Source organism: Ziziphus jujuba, chromosome 11 (genome assembly GCF_031755915.1).
Source record: "Ziziphus jujuba cultivar Dongzao chromosome 11, ASM3175591v1".
Taxonomy (NCBI): domain Eukaryota; kingdom Viridiplantae; phylum Streptophyta; class Magnoliopsida; order Rosales; family Rhamnaceae; genus Ziziphus; species Ziziphus jujuba.
Window position 1 is genome coordinate 11,756,868 of NC_083389.1, and position 21,615 is coordinate 11,778,482.

Here is a 21,615-nt window from a genome sequence, read left to right on the forward strand (position 1 = left end):
AGGACAATACGAATACGAAGGCCTTTATAGTAGCCCAATTCCATGGAAATCATTCTTGTTGCAACAAATTCTGCTTTGCTTTTACTCACCAAAAAATTATGTCCCTCCTCCTAGCTGTTCATCCATGTATATATATACATTGATATAATTAGTGCAATTTGATAAATGACATTGATGTTTAATAATAATAGTAACTAGTCTTTCATATCAATAAATAATTAACTTATTACAACTGTATTTGATATATAACCACTGAGCTGGCTGGCACCTAACCATGGATTTGTGATACTAATTATTTTATAGTCATTGTAGATAATTTAGAACTGTTTTTTTATTATTATTATTTACCAAATTTATAAGCAAACTAATGAAAAAAGACAGTTTATTTTATTTTATTTTATTTTTTTTTCAGGAGGCAAGCCAATATGTGAAAACAAGCCCATGAAAAAACGAAAAAAAGGAAAAGAGCAATCGGTCGTGTTGATGTTACCTATGATACATTGAAGGTCGTCCAAATCGCTATCTAAGCGATGTGCCAAGCTTACTTCCAAATTCCAAATCCAGCCAAAAATCTTTCACACCCTCCATTTCCAATCAAACCCTTTTAACAGATTTTCTTTTTGACCCAAACAAAAAATAATAATAATAAATAATTAAATAAAAATAACAAAAATGAGAAAAAAGAAAGCTGTGGGCGGCCAACACAGCTCATATGCTACAGAGACAGCCAATATGGAGGGATTCGAAATGGGCTTTGTACATATTCTCTTTTTCAATCTTCAACCCACATAAAGACAGTCTCTCCAGACGGCCCACGAGACACGCTGAGTACATTGAATAATATTTATTTTCTAATAGGGGCGTGTTTCTTCCGTGATTCCGGAGACGACTTCCACTTGCTCTTCCATTTCCAAACACGACCTCCTTACACATCAATCTTTCCCCACATTAATCATCACGTGCTTGTCTCATGCGATGACAAACGCCAATGGAAACCCCGCGGGAAAATACATCTATACGTAAATATCTTCAAGTAATAATTCAAATTTCAACTTTTCTTCTTCTTTTTTTCTTTTCTTCTTTTTTTTTTTTTTGGTTGTTTTTTTAGGGTGTCTAAATGTTCCCTATATATATATATATATCCACGGATAGGTCCTAAAATTCGAAGTAGTATGTATAAAATTCAATAAAGTTTCTTTCCTTTTTTTTTTTTTTTCAAAATGTTATTTTTTTATATTTTTATTTTTTAAAAAGTTATTAATTTTGCTCTTCAACTAATTAAATTTAAATAAAATATTTATTTTCTTTTTTCAATATACAACTTTATATAAAATAAAAGATATATGATTTTATTAATTAATTTTTATGATATTTACTATACATTATTATATAGGATGCCATAGTCATCTTCAATCATATTTAATTATAATTTGGATTTCAAGAATAAGGAAAAAAAAAAAAAACTTGTTATCAGTATGCTATATTCTCTCCAAGTATATATATATTAATCTAATATTTACATTTTTTGAATCATTTTATCCCCAATTTGTTTGCCTTTTAATTTTGACAAAATTTAATTACATCCAAACAATTCTTTAAATAATATATATATATATATATATATATATATATAATCTATTATATACTTATGATTGTAGTGTCTTCATAATTATAGGGTTATGTAGGATCGCATATATTGTACACCTTCATAATTAACCTATATGTCCATTGTAAAATATAAAAATGTGCATATGCATGCTGATCCATTTCCTATACGCATAGACTTTTATACGTACATGTTATATTTATTTATTCACACATGTTAACACAACTTTACAAAACCATTTTCGGGTTGAAAAATGAAAATTAATAAACTTGGACATTTTTCGTGATATGGAACGAGATTATTTTTGGTATATATCACTTTTGAGGTGGATTTTGTTTCTTTTACCTAAAATATCTTGTAATGAATATAATGATACGACTTTGATAATTTCCAGTCGTACAAGTGGCTATTTGTATTTTAACTTACTTTTCCAATTTTTTTTTTAAATAGAAACTTTGGCGTGGTAATTAATTAATGGAGTATGTTGTATGCTTATATTTATATATTATAAATATAATGAATTTTCTTTTGCCTCTGTTAGTTTAATAATTAAAAACATTTAAATGGATGTATTGATCCTAGAAAAAATAAAAATAAATATATGTAGCACATGTGACATGTAGTATTCCCAAAAATATACATATGTATATATATTATGTACTCTTAGGTATTGTTCGGTAATGAGTTAGTTTCTCGGTTTTAATTCTTTCCAAATTTGTTTTACCTAACTGTGTAGTTAATTTGCTTGTGTAGTTGTAAACCATAATGAAGTTAACGGAAAATAATACAATTTAAAATTATGTTAAATTTGGTATATATGTTTACTTTTTTTTTCTTTTTTATTTGTAGTTAGTTTAGATGTATATCAAAATTTAATTACCATTTAGCGATGAGTAAAGCAAAAAACACAAATTTAGGTGAAAAAATAAAAAACAAAAGCTAAAAACGAATCATATAAATAAATGACACCTGATATTCATCATTATATTAGATAGCATGAATTCAATCGAGCCAACTTCTATTCATAATTTTAACTCTTTCTAACTCAGCTAATAAGAAAAATAGATCAATCATAAATAAAGAAATCAAGATGATAGAAATAAGAATGATTCAGATTAATTGATTGAAATGATTGCTCGAGTTCAACTTCAACCTTGGCCTGTGAGTGCCACGTTCGAGTCTTGGGGTGGGTTGGGGTGCCTGGTGGCAACAGCCACACTAGCCAAAAAAAAAAAAAACACTTCGTGGGTTTCATCTGATCAAATTCTAGCTAGTTTTGGAGATTAGTTTGTAAATAATACAAAATTTACATTATAACTTCGTATTGAAGAAGAAAAAGTTAATATGCCATAACGTTCGCTAACGATATGGTTCAAGAACAATTATTCTTAATTAAGACTAAAAACTGAAGTTTTTTTTTGAATCAATTTATTTAATGCATTTACCAAAATTGAATAAAAAGTACTGTTTTGGCAAATAATTAGACTTCTTCTTTTTGGCTTTTATCTACATTAGATTCAAAATAGTTTTATAAATATTTTTAAAAAATAGATAAAATGAAATAGAGAGAAGTTTTTTTTTTTTTTTTTTAATAACAGATAGAGGTTAAGAAATCCACAACATAAATATTTAATAGAATTAAGAATAAGATAGCTTAGAAGGGATGTCAATTTATATTTAAATTAAAGCTGAAAAGGTGGGCCATAATCTTTGACGGAATGCACTAAAATAGAATTCAATTAACTGAGGGTGAGTGAGTGAGGGTATTTTCGTCAAAGAAATAGCAAGTCCGGGGCATCGGAGTCATATCGCCCATCGTTGGAGACCGAAACACAAGTAAATGGATTATTAGAAAGACCGAAATATCCAGTTTTCATTTTTCAAAAAACAGGTAATTAAAAAAGCGCAGAAGATACCCCACGCCTTTCATGAGTCATAACTGCCACGTGTCCAATCTTATCCTTTTCCTACTTTCCTCCCCTTTAAATACCCGAACCCAAGCCGTGACCTAACCGTTACCCTCTCAATCACTCTCTCAAAACAAGGAAAAAAAAAAAAAAAAAAAAAAATCCCAAACTTCATCCATTTTCATCTCTCTGGAAAAATGGCCACAAACCTTCTCCATTTCCGACCATCTGTCATCGGAGCCTGCGCTACCGGTGGCCACAAATCCGACTTGGCTCGCCGGAAAAGCTCGAGCGCCAGCTGGTGGACCCCGCTCTTCGGAATATCATCTGAACCCGATTACATTGACTCCGACGGTAAATCGGACTCGCAGGTGAAAGCCGGGGCCCGATCGGAGTCCGTCGTCGCCGATCAGAAGCATCAGCGATCTCGTTTCGCACCTGGCTGCTTCACGGAGGAGAAAGCCAAACAGCTCCGGATGATGACGACTGGAACGGATTCGTTTCACGACGTCATGTACCACTCCGCGATCGCTTCCCGTCTCGCCTCGGATTTCAAGCACTTGAAGTAGTAGTGGTTTTTATTTGAATTTTTTTTTTTCCTAATTTCCTGAGATGTTTTTTTTTCTTTCTCAGTTTGTTTATATAAATATGTAGATTTGTTTCCCCTTAAAAAAAAAAAAAAAAATTGGGTAAACGATGCAATACGGATACTGCTACATGGTTTAGACTGTTGTGGATTAAGCATGTGCTTAATCAAATGTATATATTTCTTCTTAATGAGTTTTTACTGTTTTGGCTCTGTAATATTTGAATCATAATTTCCTAGACTTTTTTTTTTTCACTCAAATAATTTCCAAGACTTTTTCTATTACCGGATTCCATTTGAATTATTTGGATTATTTCACAGAAATAGATTGATTGTTATTAAAGGCCTAAAGCCTTGATTAGTTGAATCAAATCTGAATTTAACGTACTGCAATTACCTAACAACCGTTGGATCAAGAAAGAATCATTTTTCTCATTTAAGATCTAGAGGTACGCGGATGGGGAAGATTTCATAAAGGTCTGGCTTGGAATCCGAATCATCAATCGGCTTTCTTTGTAATTCAATAAATAAATGGTACGAACCAGATCCAGGTAGGAAATGGTATATTGGAATATGGGTTTGGATCCGAAATGGAATACACCCTAATGTTGCGATTTGACATCTCTTTATGCTGTTTGATTATTCAAATTGTTTTTGGGCCTTACCGTCTATTTTATCCAATATTGACGGATTCGCTTTATTACTTTTTGTGTGAGTGGTAAATTACTCATTTGGTGCCAAATTTCAATTATTCCATTGAATATATTACAAGTGGTGGAATTTTCCATCTTCCAAAAAGCTAAAAGCTATTTTTTCTACCATAGTAAGAGAAAAATAATAAATAATAAGCTAAATTTGTTTTTTCCCTATTTGGTTTAAATTCAAACTACAAATTCATTTTTTTTAAAATTTAAAATAGCATTCCACATCACAGAGCTACAACTTAAACAAAGTTTCAAATCATCTTAAACATTTTTTCGCAAAATTTCTACTTGCAGCTAGAAAGTCTAGAATCACAACAATCATCTTGTGCCTTTCAATTTTTTCCATCTCTCTTTTTTTTTTTTTTTTTTTAAAGTAATTAATACAAAATAGAAAATGCAATACCAAAATTGTCCTAAGGCTATTTTATTCAAAGCTGTCCTGAAATCCTTGTATAGAAGACCTGGGGGATGCCTGGAATGTTGGGCCGCAAAGAATCAGCAAATTAATGGAAGTTATTGAGAGACGAAAAACATTCTACATCGCAGTTGCCAACTCATGACTTGCTCTCAGCATCATACAAATCAGATCTGTAACATGTCTATTAGGGAAGTACAACATAACACAATAAATTCAAGGTGCTTAAGAGGGTTTTCGAGAAAATAAAAGAAGCAATAGATTGGAACTTGACATAAGCATATTTATAATACCAAAACATTCAAATTTCAAAGTGTACATTATTTGTCACAATTACTAATCATGCTTACTCTGCCTCTGAGTTTTCTGCCTATGAGTTTTCTTTTCGGTTATTCCCTAGGTAAAGCAAAACAAGATGGAATAGACAGATACAAGTGATTAAAGATAAGAGACCAAGGACAAACTTAAAAACAACATACAGATACCTGTATGGCATTTTGCACTCTGATTCCCATCTAAAACACTATTTCAAACAGTTTCCATTAGTAAAGAGTAAAGACTGCTGAAGATCAGGACAAGATCTAATTCTCCTCTTTTGTTCGACAATATAAAGGGTTCACCAGAATGACTCCAGTAAAGTAAATAACTCCACTAAGGAAAGAAAGAAAACATCTATTTTCACTGATTTGTTTACTGATCGCAAATGAGAATAAGAGCCTACAACAAAACTCCAAATTTAACAGTTTCCTAATCTAACATCCTCAATTTCATTTTTTTTTTTTTTTTTTTTAGCCTTTTTGCATAAAGAAAAATCAACAGAGCACTATAATCGGTCAGATGTATGATATCACCATTATTAGTGCATCTAACATATGCTGTTTACTTTAACATATCCATGTCCTCCATGGAAACAAGCAGCCAGAATCACACACAGGCTTAGTGAATCTACACAAACCACCTCCCTGTGGATCACAGGAATGTCTCCTAAAAAATGATGAGAAGCTTTTTAAGCAAGCGTATTTACTATCTTTATCTGGACAAAAATTAACTTCTCTGAAAATAAGATTGCGTCTTAACATCCAAACTCATTTGAGAATTCAACTGTAGCCAGTTTGGATCTCTAGCTGAGCTGCCTAGGGAGGAATATGCATTAATTTAAGGTCCCTAAACTAATCACTAATGCTTCTGATTCACATAATGTCTAAATTCACATTAACTTCTGAACTGATAAAAAAGAAATTAATGTTGAAAATCCACCATCAAATCCAGACAGGATAGAGAAATAAAGGATAACTCACTCACATATCATAAACATTATATGAGAAATCAACAAGTGTTTGTTAAAATATTTGATGCACCTAGTGTCACCCCAAGGACTAGCTTACGGAAACTGTTTCACTTTTAAGCAAATGAAACATTCCTTAAAACAGGTAATGTTACCTTCCCCGCCTTCCAAAACGTTCATGAACTTTGTATCCACCAACTTCTTGAGACTAAGACTACCCAGCTTACAGCAAAATGAGTAATTACTCCCATCCAATAAATTCTTGCCTAAATTACCTTCCAAGACCTTCAGAATTATGCATCTGCTAACTTCAATGAATATTAGCCTATGTGATAAATGGATCCATAGGAAAATATTGGCTTGACTTAAATTGAACCCAAACCGTCTTGCCACAATCCACAAGATTCACAGAAGGAATATATATATAGATGATCTAAGAAATATTGACACCACAAGTTACTCCATCCTGAATTCAGCCCAGCCTGTAAGTGAGGTAAAAATGTTTTGGCATTGGTACTCCTATCCATAGCCATGTCCCAGTTTCCAATTCAAAAAACCTCTAAAAACCAAGGCTACTATCTTTCTCTCAATTACTGTTGCTATTATATGCTTGCTCATGATAAGAAAATGGTATAAGAGTAGAGAGAAGATGCACATTCTATGGTTCAACCATAAGGTGTACATCCCTGCAGTGATTGTTAGTCATTTCTCGCTAATTAGTAACTAATACAATGAGTATCTCATCATTTACAAGAACTCCTTAGACACACTAAGCATCAGAACAAGTGTCGTGTTTATCCCCATTTTCGTCCACTTAATTGATACAGCGGTACATATGATTAGAAAAACTCCTTATTTAAATCAAATATCACAAAAAAATACATGATTTTGATTAACAAATTCAATACAACATACAAACAAAAATTGGTTCCAGTTTCAACCCAGAGTAATATTTTTCTTTGAATATTATCCCTAATCAATTACTTGATATATGTTCATTTTACCTCAAAAATAACCATTTGGGAGAATACATGAACATTAGAATATGTTTGTTTTACAATATAAATAACACAGGAAAACTTGAACCAACAATCTCCAATTTCATACGCCATTAGAATAATGAGAAATTCAGAATAATAATAATCAATTATAGATGGTGATATTAAAGCAACATATATAGTATAAAATAAGCAGCAGTAGAATATATACAAACACAAAATGGAAAAAGGATACACCAAATAGAAGCCATGAGCAAATGCCCCAGCCAAGACCACACCAAACACACGATCCCTTAAAACAGGATTCTTCCGTAGCGTGATTCGAACTGAAAAATCAAAAAACCCACGAAGCAAAGCATTGATTGGATGAAAGTAATTTCAATATAAATCACAGAATTAAAGAATACATATATATATATACACATATATATAAACTCACTCAAAGGAAGAACAGGGGCATATATAAGAGGAACCAAGAACTTGAATGGTGGTCCTTTGTTTTGCTTCCTTATTGCAGCCTGCCTTTAATAATAATCATGCCCAAAGAAAAAAAATTACAAAAAAATATTCAAAAACATTAAATAATCAACAAATATTCATTGAAAAAAAATATGTTCATGGGTTTTACAAGACTTACTGGCTGGAGGAGTCGGCGGTAGACGCCATTGAAGGGTCGAAGCAGTGAGATCTGAGACGAGACAGAATGCCGTAAATTTCTGGGAGTCTGGTCCGAGAAATTTTTTTTTTTTTTTTTCTTGTTTTACTTTTTGGAAAATTAATCTATTTAATTAACAAAATTCTGCTTTTAAAAATATGACATTCAATCACGGACTTGTGAGCATAATAAAACCCTTTTTTTTTTCTTTTTTCTTTTTTTTTTTTTGGTAAAAGCAAAATAAAACTTGTGTATCTCAATCCAAATATTTTTTTATTAGACAAACCTATAAACATGCACAGAATATAATACTATTTTGTATTTTGTATTGGATTATATTGTATATTTTAAATAGATATTATACAGTATTTTATTTTCTATTTTACTGAATTTTTAAATCTTTTGTAATATATTATATAATATGCAAGGATATTATTTTGATATCATTGTTTTAAATATCAATAATATAAAAAATAAAAGTATTAGTTAAATGCTTATTTATGATTACCTTTTTATCATATTTAATTTATTAAATATATTTATATATAGCATTTTTTATTTTACGTAGCAAGTCAATCGCAGACCTATCAACACAACATTGCAAACATGTTATGTATTTATATATAGCCTTTTTTTTTTTTTTTTTTGAATAGAAACAGTATATATGTAGTATAAAATCAATAATTTCAGTTCTTACCAAGTCAAAGTGCTTACTAGGATCATAATGGTCCACCACCATGATAATTAATTTTCTGCATATTGTGCTTTTTTTTTTTTTTGCTTACTTCTCCATTTTGCATTTATGTCTAAGAAAACTGATCACATTTCCTTTCTAGGCTCATGGCCAAGGCCATCAAGCTTTCTATTCTCAGAGTGCTGCCAACTTGCACGGGCTTTTTAAGAAGAAAGAGAAATTAATTGACAAAAGAAAAACATTCAAAATCCAAGATAAAATAAGTACATCATTAATAATGTAGAACATTTTTGGCAATGCACTTGAATCGATCTTCAAACTGAGTTTTTTTTTCCTATGAATGTGATTAGCAAAGCAAAGAAAAGATTCTCCTTGTGAATGTTAAAGTGAGTTCATATACACCCTGATTGCTTGCTTGCTCTACAAAGGCTTTCAGTTTGGTCAATAACATCAAAATCCAAAACCTATATTTCCATTGAGTGGTGTGGGATTTGTAAGAAATGGCTGACCTTGATGATCATGAAATTGCAGATGAATCCATGGACGAAAGACAGGAGGAAATAGAGTGCATATCCCAGCAAGGAATCATAGAAACACAGCTTTCACCGAACGAGATGATGCCAAGCGTGGACATAGAATCACTCTGCATTTCTAGCAATCGTCATGGCCATACCTCAAACTCAAAGGTACTTTGTTCCAAATAATTATTATTACTTACATCTATAAATGTAGAAAAATCGATCTGCAACTGGAAAATGCATTGTACAACACAGCCTGTTAGAAACTCACTAGAAGTTCAAGTTGGACTGCTTCCGTTTGTATCAAAGGGCTGTATTTGTATCCAAGTGAATGGGTAGGCTGGTAAGAAATTTAGACTCTAACTAAGAAAACAAAGATTCAAGTCTTATTATCATTTGGATTGGAGGCTCAGTTATACCTGTAGAACTATATACATAAATGGATACAGATTTTCTCGTTAAGGACTTTGAGTTACGCCAACCTCCACCTTTCTAACCCTTTTTTTTTTATTAAATAATAATTAAAAAAAAGGCTGCATTTGTTGTTAGCTTAAGGGTCTTTCAATTCCATGATAGCCTTTCTATAGAGCAAATCCTCTGTTTTTAGGCTTTTCTTTGCTAAGTTGTTTGAGGGAGGGTAGGGGTTTCAGACTATTGGCTTAGAATTCAAGCTTGTTAGTAGTGTAATTTTTGGAAAAAGAAATTCAAAAGCAAGATACATTTTGGAATAAAAAATAAATTAGAAAAGCGAACTTTTTTTCCTTTTAAGATTAATAAATTGATGGGGCTCATAGGGTTTTAGATGAGGAAGACATATTTTAGCCAAAACATGATGCTTTGCTTAGTATGCTTGGCTTAGTATTCTCATCCAACACATGATATTTAACTTTTCAAGTGTAATTATAAAAAATACAAAATCTTAACAAAATTCATATAAATTGTATTTAATTAAGACCTTCATTTTCGTATGTATTAATCTAGACTAATATATTTATGTTATATTATATGAATCTAAATTTACATTTATTAGTCTCGTTGCCAAGCTTTCACACATGTATTAGAACCAAAAAAAAAAAAAAAAAGGGTTGGGCACCAGTCAGCCCTTGTTTATAATATATTCAAAAGCTAATTCCTTTACCAACTACTGCTTTAAAATGCGAATTATCTTTTTATTTATTTTTCTATAATCTAAATTGATTTGATTGGATTAGTTTAACTGTGTTTTTACAGGGTAGAAATTGGTGGGTGATATTTCAACTAGCAGTACAAAGTCTTGGAGTAGTTTATGGTGATATTGGAACATCACCTCTTTATGTATATGGAAGCACATTCTCCAAAGGAATACGTGATGAGGAAGACATTCTGGGAGTTCTTTCATTAATTTTCTATACACTAACCCTAATCCCATTAATCAAATACATTTTTATAGTCTTGAAGGCCACAGATAATGGTGATGGTAAGATTAGTATCTCTTAGATTCCTTATTTTAATTTTTACATGTTTCATTGTTTCTTACTTACAAAGTTTTCCATTACAAAAATGCATGGAATTTTAAGAGTTTGGTTTTGAATTTTAACCAAAAAAATGAAAATTAATTACTTGGTAATTTTATAAGGTGGAACATTTGCTTTGTATTCCTTTATATGCCGACATGCCATGGTTGGTCTGACACCAAATGAGCAAGCTGAGGATAGTGAGGTCCCCGATTTCCAACCTGACTTGCCAAAAGACCGACTAAAAAGGGCATCATGGATAAAATCCAAGCTAGAGAAAAACGTTTTTGCAAAGTACTTTCTATTGTTTTCCACCATGCTTGGCACCTCTATGGTGATTAGTGATGGTGTTCTCACTCCTTGTATTTCAGGTAAGTGGGCTATTGACACCCGTCCATCCTTTTTTTTTAATATTTATATATAGTCACATTCTTTTGGGTGATGGGGCCAGATATGCTACTGGGCTACATTGCCAATACATATATATATATATATAGATATATCAGTTTTAGATTTTGAATGTGGATAAAATTACAAATTATTTGTTCCAATTTGTTGGCAGTTCTATCTGCTGTTGGAGGCATCAAGCAAGCTACACCTGCTATGACTGAAGGTAACCCACATTATGAGCTTTTGTATACTAATTACACGGATGGATTATTGAGGTTGCTTTTTCTGCTTGTACAGATGCGATTGTTTGGATATCAGTAGGCATTTTGGTTTGCCTATTTATGGTACAGAGATTTGGAACTGACAAAGTAGGTTACAGTTTTGCGCCAATTATGTGCTTGTGGTTTGCATTCATCAGTGGCATTGGAGTCTATAATATCTTCAATTACGATCCAACTGTTATTAAAGCTGTAAACCCCAAGCACATCGTAGATTACTTCAGGAGGAACAAAGGAGAAGCTTGGATTTCACTTGGTGGTGTAGTACTAACCATAACAGGTATTAAAACTTTTTCCCTTTAATCTGCTTAACAAAAACTTAAAACTAAGGGAATTTATATACTTTTCGAAAAAATGCAGGAAGTGAAGCTCTTTTTGCCGATGTGGGACATTTCACTGTTAGGTCCATTCAAATCAGCATGTGCTGTGTAACATACCCGGCTCTTGTACTGGCATACACTGGCCAAGCCTCCTTCCTTCGCAAGCACACAAACTTAGTTGCGGACACATTTTACAATTCAATTCCAGGTGACTCACATATTTTTTGTATTTGGTTGGTAATAGATGGCAATATTTAAATTCTTTTAACATATATGATGCTTGCAGGCCCTTTTTATTGGCCAATGCTTTTGGTGGCTGTATTGGCAGCCATCACAGCCAGCCAAGCGATGATTTCTGGAACTTTCTGCATAATCCAACAGTCTCTCTCATTGGAATGTTTTCCTCCTTTGAAGATCATACACACATCGAAGAAGTATGAAGGGCAAGTTTACATTCCAGAAGCGAACTACATACTGATGCTGGCTTGTATAGGAGTGACTTTAAGTTTCAAAAGCACTGCAAAAATTGGCAATGCCTATGGTAAATTTATCAAACACTTTTAAAACTCTCTCTTTCTTTTCTTTTTTCTTTCCTTTTTTGTTTTTTTTTTTTTTTTTAATTTTTAATTTTCTTTCAAGATTCCATAGCACAATACATTATAAAAACCTACTAACAAATGCTAAATCTACTGTGTACAGGGATAGCAGTGATGTTCGTAATGCTTCTCTCATCCTGTTTCCTAGTTCTTATCATGGTAATGGTATGGAAAACTCACATGCTTTTGGTGATTTTCTTTGCTGCTACAATTGGTGCTGTGGAGCTCATGTATCTAAGCTCGGTGCTCTACAAATTTGATCAAGGAGGATACCTTTCACTTGCGTTAGCGTTAGCGTTGACCGCTATGATGTTAGTTTGGAATAATGTCCAAGGAAGAAAGTACTACTATGAGCTTGATTACATGGTTTCTTTTGAGAATGTGGCAGAGATTGTTAATAACTCGAATCTGTGTCGACTACCTGGCCTTGCCATCTTTCATACAGAGGTTATTCAAGGCATTCCACCTATCTTCAAGCATTACATAGATAATGTCCCTGCCTTGCACTCTGTTATTGTTTTTGTGTCTACTGAATCTACACTAACAGCCAAAGTTTTGGACAAAGAGCGCTTTGTGTTTCGTAGACTTGATGACAAAGAACTGATATTTCAGTGTACTACAAGATATGGATACACTGAACTGGGAAAAGAAGCATCATTTCTCGAAATACAAATACTTGAAAACCTGAAAGAGTTCATAGAGGAGGAGCGAAAGGGACAGGACCGGAGCCTGCTGGAAACTGAAATTGAGGCAGTGGACAAAGCATGGCATGCTGGGGTTGTCCATTTGATTGGTGAGACTGACCTGATTGCCGGTAAAGGATCAAGTCTGTCGAAGAGAATTTTGATCAATTATGCTTACAATTTCTTGAAGAAAAACTCAAGACAGACTGACCAGTTGTTTGATATTCCTCACCGGCGCATGCTTAAAATTGGTATGACTTGTGAGCTTTAGAATACGATAAGAGTAGCTCATAGGATCAGATTACTTGAGAGACTATATCTTTTCTTTTCTTTCATTGAGAGTAGCTTAAGAAATCAATTATTTTTTTATGAATATGATTATATATATAAAATAATTATTGTGGAATCAGAACTTTTTGTTGGGACAATGTTGGACTGGAGGGGTTTGATGCTGTTACTCTAATATGGTTATTGTGTAAGATGGAAAAGGGTCGATACGGTAGTTTTGTTGATTTCTTTTTATTCTATTTATACATTTTTTAAATATAAACAAAATAAATTTAAAAGAAATATAGAGGACTGGAAGTGGTTAATAAAGCTGAGCCACTCTCAAATGACATTCAGCAGAGTTTGGCTGGAGTAGGTTCTGCATCTCAGGCAACTAGAATTGTTAATGGAACTTGTGGGTGTAAAACTTCATTACAGTGCTCCATTCCAAGCTCATACTTGATTTGGATACTTAGATCCAATTTTTGCTGCAACTGACCAAAAGCATCATTGTTTAACAAATGCTATGCATGCTGATTTTTCGCTGCTCAAGTACATTGACATTGTTGGTGAACAAATTGCTGCTGTTGTCGATGAGAATTGAGGAAATAAACACCTGAAGATACGGGTTGGAAATCCATGAGGCTTTTATATGGTAGGTGGTCTGAAAATTGGAGCATAGATGATACACTATAATAGACTTAAATGTGAGAATAATGGATGTTTCAGCACCATAATAGTTTCCAGACCTAAAAGAATCAATATTGCTTAGTCCAATGTCCATATGCATTGCCTGATAAAAAAAATTGTTTATTGTGAGAATACTTGGTGGTGAAAACATGTAGAATCACATTACAATTTGTCGTGTAAATGAAGTAGAAGATAAAATATTCACATGTGAGCTAATTTACACATACATTTGAGACTGCTTCCACAGCAACTTACATTCATATATTCATCAAAGTGAAAACGCCATGTTAATTAATTCTTCAATAAAAGAAACTCAAACAGTTGAAGGGCTGAGATTCACGATCGCAATCTTCTACGTAGCTAGAGTTTTTTGCTTTACTCGGTTAACACCATTTTTCCTTTAAGATGTTGCAACAAAGATGCAGGGATCTTGGTTCTTGATGAGCTGATCTTGGTCCATTGTTCTTGTTGCTCTTCTGCTTGGAAGAATAGTAGTAGTAGTAGTAGTAGTAGCAGTTGCAGAAGCAGCAGCAGCGGGAGTGTTTATAAGATGGACAAGAAAACTAATTTGAACTGCATCATATGAAATCGCAAGACCAAACATAAACTTGGAATTCATAATCATAATATATATGCAGATTATTTCTACTGATTGCTTATTATAGATTTTTAAGAAAAGAAAAGTTATTTGAAGTTGGAAATTGGAAAATAGACCTATTTAAAAGTAGTGCGGTTTGTAGAGTGTGCAAGGGCTACAATTATTAACATATTCAAGTGAACCTGCAATGAGAGCATGCGTGAAAGATTGTATACTTCAGATCAAACATATATCATTTTTAAATTCTCAGTTTCAATGTGAAAAATTCTGGTTGTTCAAGAGTTTCTCAGAAATTGCTGTTCATGAAATAAAAAATTACAAAAATATGTATTGGAAAATCTAATTCTACGGAGAATATGCTCTTCGAGGTCTACAATGCAATGATCTCCCATTCTTATATGCTTAAAGTGATTTCTTAACTAAAAGTCTTGTTTTGAGCCACATTTTAGCCCAGCAGCTGATCAATAGAGAAGCCAGATATATTAGTAAATTGAGTATGAAACTCTTTTTGTCTATAAAACTTGTAACTTATAAAATCATATATATATATTTTTTTATCTATATTTGAAAATTGTACCACAAAACAAAATCATGTACTTTTGAAAAAATTTTCTTTTATATTTGGTTATTTTTTTTTTTGATAAAAAAATATTTTATGTTAGTATCATAGGCATCAGACCATAACTTTGTACCATACGGTATTATCATCTAATGAAAAAATAGAATTTATCAAAATTCAAACTTCAATTTCCATATCCGCAAATATGCATATTTCATCAATTTGTATGCACGTCTGGCCCATAAACCTATAATAATAATAATAATAATAATAATAATAATTAATAATTATTATTATTATTATTATTATTATTATTGAGAAAGGGTTGGTCGATGGCCATGCTAATTCATATGTTTTGATTTTTTAGATATTATTTTGCTATAAAATAATATTATTTAATTAATTTGTATTAAGGAAAAAGAATTCAGATTTATAATTTAGAATTTTAAACCAAGCATAATTAATTTCCTTAGGTTCTCATTTTTTCATACTACACTGAGTGTCATGTTAAAAAAAAAAAAATTATAAAATAAAGAATAAGAATATCCAAAAGTTAACAAAACTTTGAATAGGAAGATCTTAAAACACACAAAAGTTACCATCTAACCCAGCAAAGAGTTAAAGTGATGGTTTAATTTGTTTGGCTAAAAGGGAAAGTTACACACAACAGTTTTTGTTTGACGTTTAAATTTTATAGAAAAACAAAGAAAATATTTATGATATTAAAAAAAAAGCATGAAAAAAAATACATTTTATTGAAATTCTTAGTTTATATATTCATTCATACTTTTTTATTACTTTATAAAAAAGAAAAAGAAAAAAAGATAAACCATATTTACCAAAAGTAAAAAAAAAAATTTTAAAAAAAAGAGAAAATATAAAGAGCGAGTGCGTTATTAAAAAAAAAAAACAAAAAAAAAAAAAAAAAAAAAAAGAGCGAGTGTGAAATGGCGCGGCAGTATTGGGGTCGAGCAGTTCTAGAACATTTCCGAAACTAACCAAATCGAATGGCTGAAAAAGTAGCGTCAATGTAAAGCCTTGTTCGAAGTAATCAAATCCAACGGTTAAATCAGCGGCGTCAAACTAAATCTTTTGTGAAAGTAATCAAATCAAATGGCGGCAACAGTCGCGTCAAAATAAAGCTACGTCGAAGGCTTATAAGCCCCTTCTGCTCTTCCTCTCTTCTGAACCCCATCCGTGGCCCTTTTTCTTTCCCTCTCTCTATATCTCTCTCTCTCTCTCTCTCTCTCTCTCTCTCTCTTGGCTGCTTTGCTCAGAGCTTTCTCTTCTCTGAGCTCCAACACCATCCCAATGGTATTTTTCTCGATCTTCGATTGCCGATCTTCTACTTTTTTACTTATTGGTTTCTAGGGTTTTAGCAATCGATCTTCATAGCGTTATTATTATTAATTGAATAAAATTGTTTGTGGCTTTATTTTGGCAATCGTTTTGTAGGCTTTGCCAAACCAGCAGACTGTTGACTATCCGAGCTTCAAGCTTGTCATCGTCGGAGACGGTGGCACTGGTAAAGTTTCCGTTTGAATCTTTATTTTTTTTTATTTTTATATTTTGGGGTTTTTTTTTTTTTTAATAGTTCTTTTCTGGGTTTGATTGGTTCTCTTGTTAACCTACCTTTGGAAGTAGCCTCCGATCCCTTGGATTTTCTTTTATTTTGTACGAAAATTAGGTTAGAGTTATGGGCTCCGATTATTCGATGAATCAATAATATGTGGGAAATTTTGTGGCAATAATAAATACGACACTAATATTTGTTACGGGAAATCATTCATGATAAAATTGAAAAATCACTTTTAATTTCTGGGAGAAAAGATTTTTTTCTTTTCGTATTTATGCATTCAGTTTTCGTGCATAATATTGCGATTTAATTTATTTGATCCTGATAATTGATTACTAGATTAAAAAAAAAAAAGAAGAAGTTTATAATACATAATATTTTTAAGGTGAAACTTTGGAGTAAGCTCGCTTATCATGATAAAAGATGGTTCTAATGGGCTGTGGTTTTTGGACTAGTTCATTTTTATGGTCTACTTCTTGTGATTTGAATCATTTTGCGATGTTTTGAATTGTGCAGGAAAAACCACTTTTGTGAAGAGACATCTCACTGGGGAGTTTGAGAAGAAATATGAACGTGAGTTTCTTTTCAAATGATGCCCACCTTGTTTGCTTTTAGGCTTTTTTGGTTTTTTGTGTTGGATTTTTACTCAAATGTATTCATATTTTTCTTTGTAAACAGCAACCATCGGTGTGGAGGTTCATCCATTGGATTTCTATACAAACTGTGGAAAAATTAGATTCTACTGTTGGGACACTGCTGGACAAGAGAAATTCGGTGGTCTAAGAGACGGTTACTAGTAAGTGAATAGATACTTGGATTTGCTTTGATCCCTTGACTTTGTATCAAATAAAAACAAGTTTTTGACAATTAATTTCATCTATTGCTGGCCGCATTCATTAATCAGTGTCTTTGATTGCTAAGATGAATACTGTTATTAGATGGTAAACTGACTGTTTAACTAATTTTGTAGTCTTTAATTAGATAAACAGAAATAATAAGCCATTGCCATGATATATATATATATATATTGGTAGGGAACACCAGGTTGATAAAGATGACCTACTTTTTATTATTTGAGGTGTTACATTTTAATCTACTGAACAATGACATTGATTAGAACTTTAAAGGTCAGGAACTAAATGTTACCGATCCCATGTGCCAGTTTCTTGATTATTCATGAATTTTTCCTGCTCTTGTCAAATGGTGTATTTTTAGATGTCTAATTTTTGGTTTCCCTAATTTGTTGACTGCAAGTGTGCAAACTTTGGTCGATTTCTTCTGTTTGTCAGTACCTAGTGGTGGCATCCCATATGATTTAATGTGGTCTTGTTATGTTGCTTCTTTATTCTATTCCGTATCACTTAAAAATTACTTTTAAATTCTGCAGCATCCATGGGCAATGTGCAATTATTATGTTCGATGTTACAGCTCGTTTGACGTACAAGAATGTTCCCACATGGCACCGAGATCTCTGCAGGTTTGTTAAATATATAAAGCTTTTAATGGATTTCTATTTCACGTTGCATTGTCAGAATGGTGTTTTAACTTCATTAAAATTCTAGGGTTTGTGAGAATATACCCATTGTTCTCTGCGGAAACAAGGTTGATGTGAAGAACAGGCAGGTTAAGGCCAAGCAGGTTACGTTCCACAGGAAGAAGAATCTGCAGTACTATGAGATATCTGCCAAGAGCAACTATAATTTTGAGAAGCCCTTCCTCTATCTTGCAAGGAAGCTCGCTGGGTAATTAGATAATTTGCTGCCCTTTTTTTTTTTTTTTATTTGTGGTTAGTAGTTTGCAAATTGTTTGATGGTGCTGATGATTAATGATATGATGGTTCTTGCAGGGATCCTAGTCTTCACTTCGTTGAGTCACCGGCCCTTGCTCCTCCTGAAGTACACATCGACTTGGCTGCTCAACAACAGTAAGAGCATCCCTCCCTTTTTATTAGTATGCCATGTTGTTAAATCTTTTAACGAATAACATCCCTCCCTTTTCATTAGTATGCCATGGTGTTAAATCTTTTAATGCTTGAAGCTGGCACCAATAGAAAGTTATACCGTGGTGAATGAATGTCCTAATAATGATTTCCTTGGTTCAAACTCCTTGATGAATTTATTTTTGGATGAATGATCAAACACTTGCATGACAAATATTTTTGTTTTTGAAAGTTAGGAGCATCATTTTATGCTTTGCCTTATTGTGGTCATCCCGTGTGTCTTACAGGCATGAAGCAGAGCTTGCAGCAGCTGCCAGTCAGCCTCTTCCCGATGACGATGATGACACATTTGAGTAAGAGATGGCTTGCTATTGCTGGAGAGGATTTCATTCGAGCTTCTATTCTGTGAACTCTTCGGTTTATGAAGTCTCAAACATGTGGACAGTAAATGGCAGGATTTATCTCTCAGAATAGGAATTTATGTATTGAGAAAACCATGGACCGTTTTAGTTGATTCTGCTCTAGCTATTGTTTGAGCTACTTCTGGATACTGATTGTTCTCTTCCCTTTTTTCTTTCTTTTTTTTCTTTTGTGGGTTTTAAATTTTTAATTCCCATTCGGGTGTTCTGACTTGAGCTTTTTTATGCATTAAATTTTTTACATAAAGTCGTCCAAAACCGAATCCTGTTTTCACGCCCAATTTTTCAGCTTGGGCTCACTTTCCATAAGAGGAGACCAGCTTCAACTCTGCTGTTTCGATTCAGTGGCCCGTGAATTGGATTAGTACAATGAGATGATAAACGAGAAATAGTCTGGTTATGCATCATGCAGGAAACCACGACTACCTTATGAAGTTTTGGGCTTTTTACCGGAAAGAGTATTGGGCTTGCTATTGTGTCATATAGGACGCAAGTGAGCAATGCAACCAGGCTGCACTTTTGAGGAATCGTTGCCTTGTTGGTCTTTGAACCATCTTTGGAACGGGCCCCGATGGGAGTCTAATTGTTCTTTTAGTCATGTCGAGTAGGATCCGGGATTTTGATTATGACTTGATATTTTTAGGCTTAACGATATGAAATCTTGAGAATCTAAAAATTTTGATGGGAGAAAGGATGGGCTGAAAGACCGTTTGGAATTCTGAACGGGTGGTAAAATTTGCAAATCTCAGCAAGAATCGAAGAAGAAGATTAATACTATTAGTGCCAATACATACATGGTCTGTGTCGGTCTTAAAGCCAATAGAACATCAAATCTTTACCCTTGCTTTGAAATGCTGATAGAAAGGTTAGCTTGAGCTAAAAAATATCATTATTGTAAGGCCAAAACAAGAGCTGAACTGGGAACATCGACCTGTAAATTTGAGAGGAGTTTAATGTGATGTAGGGCCCTGATAGGAAAAAGGAAAAAAAAGAGAAGCAAAGTGGGCACATGGGGATTTGAATAGAAGATGATGGGGTTTGGGTTAGAAGAACATAGCACAATGAGAAGCATAATCACCCACTTGCCCGTGTCTTAGGAACCCAAGAGGGGGGAGTGGCACGCATGCTGGTAAGACCAGGAATGGCTCCCCAGTGACCTTACCCAGCCCCCTAAATGGCGTAGGAGTTGTCCCTATCGGTGTCGGTCGGAAGCACACTGTGCTTGCCCACCAAGCATCCACATCATTCCAACCAAGAGTGGGGCAAATGAAAGCTGGTCTTAGCCATTGCCAGCATGTCTACTACAAGATGAGGAGAGGGGTGGCCTCCAAAAGGACACTGTCCAAAAAAATTTGAAGGGGGTGGTTTTATATCCTAACAAAATTTTATTTTTAAAAGAAAATATATGAAAGGACCCCATTTTGGAGCCAGAGGTAAATTTAGCTTTAAGGCAGCAAAAGTGTGGCTTTCACTGTCGGTTGGTGGTCGGGAAATTGTGGCCTTTGGGCTAGGGCCAACTAATTCCTCCCCACCCCAAACCAAAGCCGTTTCTCATATCTTTTCAAAGGTCTGTTTCCATTGCTATTTTCCTGAATGGGCTCTCTTTTGCAATGACTCATCCTGTCTTGCTTCTTCTCAGTGAAATGGCTATTCTCCTTTTTCTTTTTTCTTTTTTTCTTTTCTTTTCTTGTTTTTTTTTTTTTGGTCATACCATTACCTTCTCCTCCTCTATCTCCAATTCTCCATCTCCATCTACGCATACTCCCCCCCGATATATTTTTGTATATATCTTATATTAATTTGCATAGGATTAAAATCCCAAATTGACCATCCCTTATTCACCATATCTTGCATTTTAGTATAATTACCAGCCAATTTCCCAATTGGGTTTTTCTTTTTTTCCCTCAATGCAGCAGAAAATATCAATTAAGTAGATGAATAGGAGAAAAAAAAATGTTAAGAACAAATAGAAATTCATGTAGCAGCCTAGGAAGTTTGTTTTGTTATTAGGAAGGGGACGTAGAAGAAGAAGAGGTAGAGTGTGGGGAAGGAGTAGTAATTAAAGATTGTGATGGATCAAGAGATGGCCCATCATGTGAAGATACGAAATTCATAGGAAGTAGGGAACATAAATAGAGAGGAGTGTTCATGGTAGGGTAAGGAAACATGATGAGAAGGAAAAAAAATAAAAATAAAAAAAGATTAAAAATTCATTGAAGGGGGTAGGCTGGGCTACAGTGTATTTTTCATGTAAACTTGAAACAGGACATGTTCTGGAAAGGAAGCATGTGCTTACGCATAAACGGGAGTGGCATAAATGGTAGGATAGCAAGCAACTGTCATTGTCCATGCCATATGAATGTATTGGGTGGCATTGGTAGCATTAGATTAGGGAAACCTGAATTTATTGACTGCTTTTTTCACCTCTCTCTCTCTCTC

At 33.3% G+C, this 21,615-nt stretch overlaps 4 protein-coding genes across 5 annotated transcripts; 3 read left to right on the forward strand and 1 right to left on the reverse strand.

Annotated features, from left to right (window-relative positions):
- The first annotated feature begins 3,611 nt into the window (after nucleotides 1–3,611).
- LOC107432392 (uncharacterized) lies at nucleotides 3,612–4,340 on the forward strand. Its single transcript, XM_016043519.4, has one exon. The coding sequence runs from the start codon at nucleotides 3,711–3,713 to the stop codon at nucleotides 4,080–4,082; it is 372 nt and encodes a 123-aa protein (XP_015899005.1). The 5' UTR covers nucleotides 3,612–3,710; the 3' UTR covers nucleotides 4,083–4,340.
- Nucleotides 4,085–8,300, reverse strand: LOC107432361 (uncharacterized). Its single transcript, XM_048465540.2, has 4 exons — nucleotides 8,139–8,300; nucleotides 7,941–8,023; nucleotides 7,737–7,827; nucleotides 4,085–5,391 (listed from the first exon to the last, which is right to left on the reverse strand). Exons 1-4 carry the CDS (start codon nucleotides 8,165–8,167, stop codon nucleotides 5,358–5,360), a joined length of 237 nt encoding a protein of 78 aa, XP_048321497.1. The 5' UTR covers nucleotides 8,168–8,300; the 3' UTR covers nucleotides 4,085–5,357.
- A 769-nt stretch (nucleotides 8,301–9,069) lies between these two features.
- Nucleotides 9,070–13,640, forward strand: LOC107432362 (potassium transporter 5). 2 transcript variants are annotated; one of them, XM_025079680.3, is made up of 9 exons: nucleotides 9,070–9,236; nucleotides 9,382–9,536; nucleotides 10,599–10,824; nucleotides 10,984–11,232; nucleotides 11,424–11,474; nucleotides 11,549–11,809; nucleotides 11,890–12,057; nucleotides 12,136–12,390; nucleotides 12,549–13,640. In XM_025079680.3, the coding sequence occupies exons 2-9, from the start codon at nucleotides 9,390–9,392 to the stop codon at nucleotides 13,397–13,399; spliced, it is 2,208 nt and encodes a 735-aa protein (XP_024935448.3). In that variant the 5' UTR covers nucleotides 9,070–9,236; nucleotides 9,382–9,389; the 3' UTR covers nucleotides 13,400–13,640. The 2 variants fall into 2 exon arrangements, with proteins under 2 accessions (XP_024935448.3, XP_015898975.3); XM_016043489.4 differs by lacking the exon at nucleotides 9,070–9,236 and having other exon boundaries at nucleotides 9,259–9,536.
- A 2,753-nt stretch (nucleotides 13,641–16,393) lies between these two features.
- On the forward strand, nucleotides 16,394–19,423 carry LOC107432390 (GTP-binding nuclear protein Ran-3). Its single transcript, XM_016043517.4, has 8 exons — nucleotides 16,394–16,556; nucleotides 16,698–16,767; nucleotides 17,335–17,391; nucleotides 17,497–17,614; nucleotides 18,206–18,295; nucleotides 18,381–18,560; nucleotides 18,665–18,742; nucleotides 19,045–19,423. The coding sequence occupies exons 1-8, from the start codon at nucleotides 16,554–16,556 to the stop codon at nucleotides 19,112–19,114; spliced, it is 666 nt and encodes a 221-aa protein (XP_015899003.1). The 5' UTR covers nucleotides 16,394–16,553; the 3' UTR covers nucleotides 19,115–19,423.
- The last annotated feature ends 2,192 nt before the right edge of the window (nucleotides 19,424–21,615 follow it).